This window comes from Schistocerca serialis, chromosome 7 (assembly GCF_023864345.2).
Source record: "Schistocerca serialis cubense isolate TAMUIC-IGC-003099 chromosome 7, iqSchSeri2.2, whole genome shotgun sequence".
NCBI classification, from domain to species: domain Eukaryota; kingdom Metazoa; phylum Arthropoda; class Insecta; order Orthoptera; family Acrididae; genus Schistocerca; species Schistocerca serialis.
The window spans coordinates 416082163-416094364 of NC_064644.1; the positions used below are offsets into that span (position 1 = coordinate 416082163).

Genomic DNA, 12202 nt, shown 5'->3' on the forward strand with positions numbered 1-12202 from the left:
CATTTCCAAGTCATCAGGATTTTTTATACCTTCCATACAGATTACTAAACAAGATTTGAGTACCAGTGGAATATGGGCCGATTTTCAATGTATATCCACCTTGTCATTCTTTCTTAGTACCTTGAACATTCACACTGGAAAACCAAATATAATTTTTTGGTGGTTTAGAATATGGTCTTCCTAATGAAAATGGAGTACAAGAGTTTGCAGAAGACTTTTCTTGTAAAAGTAAGCCAAAAATAGGCATTTTTTTGTTTTTAGAAAAATTGACAACTTTGCCCTCAATTTTTAAACTATTGGAAAGTAGTAGAAAAATGAAATTTTGTACTGTAATACCTTGTCCTGATAAGTTATTAGGTTTGAAGTTTCAGGTGTATTCCATAATTACTTCTGGAGATATCTATTTTTTCAACCAAATTTGACTCAAATTATCCATGTGCAAATCGGCCAGGAAATCTTTTTTTATTTGCTTAAGAGACCACAAAACATTGTACAATATGGTCTAGTTTTGTTTTGTTTCAAGAAAATATTGCCAGAGATATTATTTCTCAAAGTTGCCTAAAACTCATGAGTGCACTGTTGACAGTTGCTCTTTTGTGTCAAACAAATGGTTATATCTATGCATGTATTGAACTGGTGAAAGTAAAACTTTACCAATGTTCACTGGCAATGTGAGTATGATCACAAAAATTTCAGCAATATCCATGATGGTCATGCAGGAACTTTCTCTGAATTCAACCACATGGCAGGGAGTGGCCCTAAAGCATACTTTTGGTTTCAAAACCTTTTTTCAAGTTAAAATCATCCATGACTAATATTACATCATTGCTGCGATTTGCTGCTTCTTCTAAGGTTCACAGAATGATTCTGTTTCTTCATCTTTATTGGCAGCTGGATCATAGACCTGAATATTGTTTGTAATCCAATGTATTGTTTTTAAACTCAGCAACATTATCCATTTATTAACTACGATAAACTCAGGAACTTATTTTGCAATCACTGATGAAACACACATAGCTTGTCACCAGCAAGTTGTGAATACAAGGAAGTACAACAGTGACCACTTGAGTCTTTATTAACTTAGTAATATCAACATGACTGCAGCAATATTACACAAACATAACTGCAAAGAGGAAGTATTCACGTCAACAATGTATAGTGTCACTGATCTTTCACATCCTCCACATCCTAGTCAACTTTCAGTGGGGCAACCAGATGGACTAGCCTTGTAACATCCCTGCCATCTGGGGTAATGAGGATGACCATACAAGGTAGTTCTTAACCTTTTCGCAGTGCTCAAACTCTTGTCGTCTCCCACATGTGACGGGGAAGGGCCTCCTCTTGTAGAAGTACAATATCTCAAATCCAGACCTCCCTTCAGTGATTTGCCAGTGTTCTTGACTTGATGGAAAGTCCTAATGCAATAAATACTCTTTGCTCCACCACTTCCAAAAGTCCTCGGATATCTTCTGCTGCAGTTTAAATTGCCTACCAAGTATGCTGTTTATGGTGGCTCAAGGCCCATGGATAGGGTGGTAAGTATCCCGCCAATAAGAAAGTGAGCTAGGATATGCACTTCGTCCACAGTTTGCGTAATAGGTCACGAATTAAGGGGGGCTTCTATTTTCACGGGTATTGTTTCTAGGCCTTCCTCATCTGTACTGCAGCACCCTAACACTTTGTGGAGGCATTGTTTGGTTGAGCCAACCATCTGTTCCCGCCATCCACAAGAAATAAGCATGTCTTGTCAGCAGACACAGACGTCCATATTTCTGTTATCTCTTGGTTACCTGCATTTAAAGCTTGTACGTTATAGCTATTTGCGTGGAATCTCATGCCTATAAACTCTGAAGGGCTAATAAGAAGTGGTCCATTGTTGAGCTGGTGGTTAGTTCCAAACAGACAACTTTAGTTACAGCACAAGTGATTAATAGAACGCATTTCCAGTTTAAAGCGATGCCTGTTTATGAGTATAGGGATCTAGCAAAATCAATTCCAGCAACTTTAAAAGAACTGTGAGGTTTCAATCTATCAACTAGTAGATGTCCTCCTAACTGTTGGCCAACAATGGTATAAGCAATTTTACAGGGAAGACAACTACGCAGGACTTTTTTTATCACATGACAGGTTTGTAGTATCCATGACTTTCTTAGTTGTAGAAAACCAGAACCACTTGTAATCCAAGATGATGTAGATTGCTACATGTGTAAATGTTCAGAACTGTGATGAAGTTATGGTTTCCTTCCAAAATTAGGGACTGCCGTTCTTCGTTATACCAAACCAGTATCCTCACAGACACAAATCATATAACACAACATTTCAAGCCCTTTTTGGGCATTCGTACTGTCATATGTCCCTTCTGACAGACAAACATGTAGGGAGGTGGTGGACTGTGCATACGCTAGATTCTGAGGACTGGATTCTACAGGATATTGAGATGAACTCTAGTACGAGCTCTAGGCAAGTGGGCCACCAACATGGTGTAAGTCAAAGTACGATTATGTGTATGCTGCATGACAACTGCTTCTATCCCTATCACTTACGATGAGTACAAGGATTATCGGCTGTGGATTTCCCTCTACAGGAAGGATTTTGTTGATGGCTTTTGCACCAAACCCAATTATGGGACTTCTGTCATCAGTCCTTTTTACAGTACTCTCCTTCACACACACTTTCTGCAACCCAAAGGAACACACGGTCACATGGTCAGAGGAATTGTCATTTGTCTGCATCATCTACCATGGCAACTATGTATTTCCACACACACTTCCATAGGACCTTCGCTCCCATTTCCAGTCAGGAATCCATACCTGCAGTTTGTCAGTTTTATTAATGTTCACCCTGCAGCGATCCTTTGGTTCGGACAAGGCACTTCTTGATGTTTCTCTAACAGCAAAAGCAGATGTTGCCGGCCATAATAAATATCTTCTCAGTCGTAAGAATAGTGTGACGTGGTAACAATCTTCAGTACAATGCCTACTCTACAACATGAATTGCGTGTCATACCTTATATGGTGTTGCAGCAATTCCGTCTATTGCTGCTGACAAGGAGGCGGCAGTGTCTCACGCAAAAGATCCCCCTCGCTAGTCTTCATAAAGAAATTGTCACCAATGAGTCATGAATACAAGAGTGATCACTTGAACCAAAGAGTTTATTAACTTAGCTATACCAAAATGACAATAGTGTTATTACATAAACATAAGTGCACAGGGAAAGTACTCAGTACAACAATGTACAGTGTTGTGGATCTACCACATAGCTGCTCCTTGTCTGTTCTTTCAGGAAAGTATAAATGTTCTTCCTTTGTTTTCTGACTCCAGGTCCAGACCACTGAATGATTATGTCACTAATTCCCATAATGTTGATTTCTAATTAGCAACACTCTGTACTCATATTCACAAGTTTTCTGGTCACAAATAGAATGTATGTATTGAAAATAGCAATTCTGAAATTCCTGTTGTAAATTTTTATCTTACAAGAACTGTCAAGCTGAATATCACTCACAGCAATGTCCACAATATACCCCACCTCCTTGAAGGTGAATAGAGGACAATAGGAACTCTGGAGACTTTTACTTCGAGCACGCCCATGCTTTGTGAATTTATATAGATAACTTTCAAAACCTTGAGTGCAGTCATTTCCCATTGCCTACTCTGTCCTAATGTTGTTGACCAAATCTCGTTCCACCACCTTTACTGACTATTTCTTGCACCCATGGACAATAGAATGCCATTAACTACACACACTCATCCACTCATGTAAACTGTTAGCACTTGGCATCCTCTTACACCAGGAGATATTCAGTCCTTGCATTTGTTAACTGCCTGCATACATATATAGATGGATGTCAGGTTTTTTGAAATGAGGACCAATAAGATATTTCCAAGTTTCTCTGGTTCTTTAGAGAGATAATTACATTTTAAGATTTTTTTTTCAGTAACTGACAATTGTAGGTAGGGTTCCTAATCCAAATTAGCACTCCCGTTATGTAGGAGAGAATTCTTTGGGAAAAAAGTTATCTTGACATGTGCCTTCAGTTATTCTTGTAAAGACAAAACCATGGCATCTAGCATATTTTCTGGGCCAATCAAGGCTAAAAAATAATATCAAATAATTTTAACTGTGTTCTCCTTTGAAGTAAACTCAATCATTGTTTTCAATTATAAGGATGTACAACAAAATGCCGACTATAAATTTTCCCTATTATTTACAAAGGAAAACAACCAGATATATTTTATTACTTCTGTGCTACTAACTGTATTCACAATATATTCTGTAGGTAGTATCCACATATGCCACTCAATGCACCTTCAAAAGTATATCACGATAACATAAATAATTCAGGAGCTATGACCTCATAAACTCTGAAATATGTGAAAAACTGTCATGTTGTGCATGACATTTAAATTTATTACTTCTTTAGTACTAAGTTTATTAGCAACATATTTTGCAGGCAGTATCCATATATGCTGCTGAAAGTGCCTATAAAATTATATCATTGTATAACACATAGATCAGGATACAGGATGTCATAAACACTGAGATGCATGAAAAACTGCTACATCATGCATGACATTTAAACCTATTACTTCTTTGCTAATAACTCTATTCACAACATACTTCACTGACAGTATTCACATATGCCACTGAATGTACCTACATGAAAATTTCATTACACGACACACACTTCAAGAAATATGACATCATAAACACTGAGATCATGGAAAATGCCACATCATTCACCAAGTTTTATTAAACTGATTCTTTACTATTAAGGGGAGCTGGAACGATGAAAATGACATTTTTTGGTCTTTTTCATTAAAAAATTATTTGGAGTTTTCTGAATAAAACAAATCAAGTTTCACCCTTCTAAGTGAATTCTAAGTGTGTTTTTTATTGCTGCAAAGTTGACGCGCCGCACAAACAGTTGTAGCGACTTGGTGTGTCACCCCTGACGGCGCCGCTCGCTGGCTGCAAGCAGGGTATCTTTGCGGAATTAGACAGTGTTTTGTTTTCCAACGTTGTATGGCTTTATTTCTGTGACAAGTGACTGTTCATATTGGTAAACATAAACGCTATACAGTGTGGCTGACTTGTGGAGTTTGCTTTGTGTTGTTTAGCTGTCCAATTTTGCGTATTTGACGAATTTTCCTTGTACCTGTTTTATGTATTTGGTTTGTGGATATCAATTTCCCCCGTTTCAGCAATCGAGTGTTTATGAAAAAGCACAATGAGTGGAAGAAGAAATCTTTTGTTGTTTCGAAGGGAGATGCTGCTCAGACTGCTTCACAGACTACTCCAAATGAATGTGATAGAACTTCTTCCAGCAAGAAACTGTGACAGCAAAGAAAAATTTGAAAACTATGAAATTGACAGTAACGATGTGAATGAAATAATTAACATTTCTTTGCTCTCTAATATTTTGAAACATAACGTATTATGCCAAGTTTGCAAAGAAAGAGGATTGGAATTGAAAATAACTTCACACATTGGTTTGGCATGTAAAATGTTACTGAAGTGTAACAAATGTGTTGCTGAAGTTTCGTTTTCTATTTCTAACAGTATTCCTCATAGTGGAAATAGTGGAAAGAAGGTGTATGATACAAATGTTACGATAGTGTATGGCTTGCCTTTGCACTGACAAGGGCAGTGCTGCAGGGACAATGTTATGTGGAATTATGAACTTGCCAAAACCAACAACTAAGTTTGCATTTTATAATGAATTGGTGGGATCTTCTGCTTAAGATATTGCTCAAGCAACAATGAAGAAAGCAGTTGAAGAGGCTGTGACAGAGAAAGCAGTTGAAGAAGCTGTGACAGATGATGGTAATTGTAGAGATGTAACTGTTGCTTTAGTGGGATCATGGCAACGAAGAGGTCATAAATCTCTAAATGGCATTGTGACAGCTACCAGTGGAGACAGTTGCAAAGTAATTGATGTTGCTATTCTCTCGAAACATTGTAGATGTAAGGGCAATACCAAGGACGAACATAGTGAAAGTTGTGAAGCAAATTTTCACGCCACAAGTGGAGCGATGGAAGTAGAGGGAGTGAAAGCAATTTTTTCCAGATCACAGGAGTGGTATAATGTACGATACACGAGCTATCTAGGAGATGGTGATTCTAAAGGATATAAAACTGTAAAGGAACTCAAACCTTATGGCAATGAAATTCACATTAAAAAACAGGAGTCCATTGGACATGTGCAGAAGCGCATGGGGGCTCACTTGCGCAAACTAAAGCAGACATTAGGGTCCCAGAAGCTTAGTGATGGTAAGACCCTTGGAGGAAGAGAAAGATTGACAGATTGTAGAGGTATTATGGGTGTGCAATCAGGTAAAATACAAGAAGCACTGACCATATGAGGAGAGCAGTAAGGGCATTATTTTTTCATACTGCATCAACAAATGAGCACCCACAACATGCACTGTGCCCCACAGGTGACGACTCATGGTGTAAGTACCAATCAGGAAAGGAATATGCCCATAAAAACAGTTTGCCAAATGCTGTAATTGATGTAATCAAGCCCATATTCAGAGATTTATCACAGCCAAGTTTATTAGAAAAGTGTTTGCATGGGAAAACACAAAATCCAAATTTAATTTGGATTAGGATTCCCAGATTGTATAGATAAAAACATTGCATTTTGGAGTGTATGATGCAGTGGCAACATACAATGAAGGAAACATTATCAAATGTGATGTGCTGAAACATTTAGGTTTCCAACCAGGACACACCACAATTTCCACAATGCACCTAATTGATAAAGAAAGACTAAGAGGTGCAGGAAGAAGAGACAAAAGCCTACAACATGCAGCAAAAGGTAAGAAAAGACCAGTGAAAAGGAAACTAACTTTGGAAAAAGAAGAGGATGCTGATAATCCATCATATGGGGCAGGAACGTATTAAAAAACTTTGGAAGCCATTTCCCGTAACTTTAAAATTTTCATCTTTGAGGAACATTTTCTCAAAAACTGCCAACAGTATATCAATGAAATTTATACACAATATTGTTTACTTCTTTTCCTTCATTATAACTAATTGTAAAAAAAATATTGTATAATTCAAGAGTTATAGACAAAAAATTGCAAAATTTTAGAGAAAAGAATAAGCATCTGTTTAAAAAAAATTGTAAAACTAAAACCAATAAATATTTCTTAACATATTCATTGAACATGTAGTCCCAATTTCAGAGCAATATGTTTCACGGTTTTAGAAAAAAGTTCCTTCTATTTGTTAAAATTAACATGGAGGAGATGGATTGTTCCGGCTCCCCTTCAGACACTCCTACATATGAGTCAAGTTAAGGAAATCCTAGACATGTGGCAGTAATTTTGACAGCTTTCAAATGCAAAGTGCAAACAGCTGTAGGTGAAAACAAAACACAGAGCTACGAAGAGGCATTGCCAAGGAGGCGTTTACAAAATTGCACTGTAGACATGCAAAACAGGTGCCTGCAGCATACAGAAACTGTCTGATATGTTTTCTTAATTTGGATACTGTACTTACACATTTGTGCACTATGTATATTCCTTTGTACAACCGTTTCATAAATTCAAAGGTGACTACCTGCAACATCAGCAATGCTGCCCAGTCATACCAAAAATTTGCCACCTATTATAGCTACATTGCAGCAATGTTACCAGTAATGTTACTGTGCCAAATATTGCACTAAAATACATTGATGGCCTGTCTAAATGCACCTTAAGTGACACTTCAAAGTTAATAGCTGTGGGCTCTCGTTGCATTATTTCAAAGACCACATGTGTAAAATTATTTTAAAAACAGGATACATTACTACAGAGTCACACTTCCACAATACTTATTGCTTGACAAACAAATAACTTTTCTTACCAGAGGCATCACACTCGTCACTCAGAATTGGACTATGGGTATTTGTACTGTTGGCGATGATCTGCTTAAATATTTTCAGGCTGTAAAATTAAAAGCATATACTTAATATAGTTTCCACAGTGTATGCTAACTCATACCAACACAAACTCATACAAAACAGGAAGGGTATGGAAGAAAACAAAGTAAAAACACACTGTTGCAACAATAGTAATGTATAAGCAATGCATTACAGTACCACGTTTTCATCGAATTTAGAGACCCTAAATGAGTTCAGTTTCTTTAAGTTTCGCTGAATGTTTTTGTGCCCATGGATGATACATATACATTTACAGCCCATCTCAAATTTTGGTGAGTAAGAGTAAATTACAATTAAAGATGATAATGAGGGAATTTAATGCAAAAGTAGGTACTTGGCAAAAACCAGACCGAATTAAAAGTGAAACTAAATACATTTTATGAAATAATAAATAGAATGGACAATATGTGAAGCTCCTGTACCATTTTCTTATTGTAAGCGGTTACAGAATTGTAAGATTATATATACAATGTGATCAAAAGCATCCGGACACCCCCAAAAACATACGGTTTTCATATTAGGTGCATTGTGCTGCCACCTAATGCCAGGTACTACATATTAGCAACCTCAGTAGTCATTAAACACCGTGAGAGAGCGGAATGGGGCACTCCGTGGAACTTACAGACTTCGAATGTGGTCAAGTGATTGGGTGTCACTTGTGTCATACGTCTGTATGCGAGATTTCCACAGTCTTAAACATCCCTAGGTCCATTGTTTCTGATGTGAAAGTGAGATGGAAACCTGAAGGGACATGTACAGCACAAAAGCATACAGATCGACCTCGTCTGTTGACGGAAAGAGACCGCCACTAGTTGAAGAGGGTCATAATGTGTAATAGGCAGTCATCTATACAGACCATCATGCAGGAATTCCAAACTGCATCAGCACCCACTGCAAGTACTATGACAGTTAGGCAGGAGGTGAGAAAACTTGGATTTTATGGTCTAGCAGCTGTTCATAAGCCACACATCACGCCAATAAATGCCAAACGATGCCTCGCTGGGTGTAAGGAGCTAAACAATGGACGATTGAACAGTGGAAAAACGTTGTGTGGAGTGACGAATCACGGAGACAATGTGGCGATCCGATGGCAGCTTGTGGGTATGATGAATGCCCGGGTAACATCATCTGCCAGCGTGTCTAGTGATAACAGTAAAATTCGGAGGTGGTGGTGTTATGATGTGGTCCTGTTTTTCATGGAGGGGGCTTGCACAAATTGTTGTTTTGCGTGGCACTATCAGAGCACAGGCCTACATTGATGTTTTAAGCACTTTCTTGCTTCCCACTGTTGAGGAGCTATTTGAGGATGGCAACTGCATCTTCCAACACGATCGAGCACCTGTTCATAATGCACAACCTGTGGCGGAGTGGTCACACAACAATAAAATCCCTGTAATGGACTGGCTTGCACAGAGTCCTGACCTGAATCCTACAGAACACCTTTGGGATGTTTTGGAATGCCGTCTTCATGCCAGGCCTCACCGACCAACATCGATACCTCTCATCAGTGCAGCACTCCATGAAGAATGGGCTCCCATTCCCCAAGAAGCTTTCCAGTACCTGACTGAACATATGCCTGTGAGAGTGGAAGCTGTCATCAAGGCTAAGGGTGGCCCAACACCATATTGAATTCCAGCTTTACAGATGGAGGCCACCACAAATGTTTAAGTAATTTTCAGCCAGGTGTGCAGATACTTTTGATCATATAGTGTAAGTGAAATTAGATACAGAGCTTGTTTGAGTTGATTTCATGTTTCTTAACCTCCAGAAAGCCCCCCATGTAGTTCCATAATGTCATCTAGTAACTAAAACTACATTCATACTGAATATCTGAACAGATATTATGATGAGATTGATGACAACATTGCAAACAGAACTCAGTACATTTACTTGGACCTCCCAAGTCCAGTTTTGATAAACTGATTTCCCAATACCACTTCTGACTATTTATGTGAACTCTGCAATATCGATTTTGGAAATGTATTTCTGGCCGCATGATCTCATCTTTTGCAGTCAATTTTTACTCCCATGCAAATATTCAGGTGTTTTTGAAATTATCTTGGGTTTCAGGTTTCATCGTGTTTTTAAAAATGTCATCCAATCTGGATGTAGTGACTTTTTGTACAATGAAGGAGAGCAAGAAATATTAAACTGAGCACAAAATTACACACTTCTTATGTGTAACTGATAAGAAACAGCCACCATGGCGACTAAACCATCCAGTACCATTTGTGTAAAACAACTGATGGCCATAAAATTGATATTTGATGCGGCAAAAATGAATGAGGTTTGAACATATGCATTCACCAGTGAAGATATGTTTGAGACATTCAGTTTCATTCATCCAGAATCTGTGTCGCATGTAAATGTAGCAAGTGTGATGTTCTTAATGGAGCGCAATGTGCCATGTGACTTGAGGTAATGTGACGGTGCCACTGTGATTTACACTATTCATAAATGACTTGGTGTACAAAGTACAGTGAGTTGATATGTAAGAAAGTTGTTATAAAATGCAGAGAGACTTGAGATGATTTTTGTCAAATGGAAGGACTGGCAGCTTGGCTTCAGCACAAATACATGCACTGTAATGTGCATGAACAAATAGTTTTACAGCTGAATCAATCACGGAAATCTGTCACACATAAACTGTATCCAAGAGTTTCTGCCTAAGTTATTTAACACAGAATGTCCCCATAAATTGACTTTTTGTACAATGAAGGAGAGCAAGAAATATTAAACTGAGCACAAAATTACACACTTCTTATGTGTAACTGATAAGAAACAGCCACCATGGCGACTAAACCATCCAGTACCATTTGTGTAAAACAACTGATGGCCATAAAATTGATATTTGATGCGGCAAAAATGAATGAGGTTTGAACATATGCATTCACCAGTGAAGATATGTTTGAGACATTCAGTTTCATTCATCCAGAATCTGTGTCGCATGTAAATGTAGCAAGTGTGATGTTCTTAATGGAGCGCAATGTGCCATGTGACTTGAGGTAATGTGACGGTGCCACTGTGATTTACACTATTCATAAATGACTTGGTGTACAAAGTACAGTGAGTTGATATGTAAGAAAGTTGTTATAAAATGCAGAGAGACTTGAGATGATTTTTGTCAAATGGAAGGACTGGCAGCTTGGCTTCAGCACAAATACATGCACTGTAATGTGCATGAACAAATAGTTTTACAGCTGAATCAATCACGGAAATCTGTCACACATAAACTGTATCCAAGAGTTTCTGCCTAAGTTATTTAACACAGAATGTCCCCATAAATTTAACTGTTGGGAGGACAGATATCAAGAGTCAAATTTACTGGAAAGATCCTTAGAAAGTCTAATTCATACCAAATCAGTGTGCTCACAAAAATCAAAGAGCTCACACTTCAAACAAGTCAAGAAGCAACTATTTCCTCCAACATAAATCCCAAGTAATGATCACATCAAAATCAAGGAAACTAATGCAGGAAGCAAATGATACTCCAAGTACAAAGGAAGCAACAGAAAAAAAATATCAAAAGGAACAATGCAGCTATTCAAGTCAAGTTGTGAGTTTACAGCAAATGATGATAAGAACATAATAGAAAAAAAAACATATTAGAATACGCTACCATAAATCAAAAGAACTATTTTTAAGAGCCTTGGCAAGGATATGAGAAAGACAGTGAAAATCTGGTACAAAAAAAATGAAAATAATAACAGTATACAGAAACAAGCAAGAAATATATGTAGGGTAAGCATCACTTTTCATCATTTGAGATGGCACAGCAATAAACAGGAAACAGAAACCTCCAGAGGCATTCCACGATTTCTTAAAAAATTTTCTTTAGTTCATGATATGGCTACAACAAATATAGATGAAAGTGAAAAATAATGAGATCCTGAAAGTAATGCCAGATGAGATGTGCAAAGCTGTTCAAGATAAAAAGAAAGGGGGAATGTCAGACAATGGTGGTTCACTAGAATTACTAAATCTGGAGGCAAAGATATACAAATGGAGCTGCCTTTGTAAATGGATATATTACAATAGATCATTAGCAAGCAGTAAACCAAATTATAGAACCACAATATATATGTATGAATTACCACTGAAGTCAGCAATTTAAAGCTTTTGAAGCAGGTTAATAAAATGTACATTAATATGCTAAAGAACACATGAGTCAATTCTACAATTTATCAGGGTAATGAGAAATTCGGAATTGAGTTAGACAAGGAGATCACATATCACCAAAACTATTCTCAGCCGTCCAAGAAGAATCTCAT

At 37.6% G+C, this 12202-nt stretch overlaps 1 protein-coding gene across 3 annotated transcripts in view; it reads right to left on the minus strand.

Moving 5' to 3' along the window:
- The window catches only part of LOC126412858 (THO complex subunit 2), a 317539-nt gene that overhangs the window by 286900 nt on the left and 18437 nt on the right, over window positions 1-12202 (minus strand). For all 3 annotated transcript variants that reach the window (XM_050082722.1, XM_050082721.1, XM_050082720.1), the window contains exon 2: window positions 7856-7935. In XM_050082722.1, the coding sequence (XP_049938679.1) occupies window positions 7856-7935 (80 nt within the window). The remainder of the gene's footprint in view (window positions 1-7855; window positions 7936-12202) is intronic.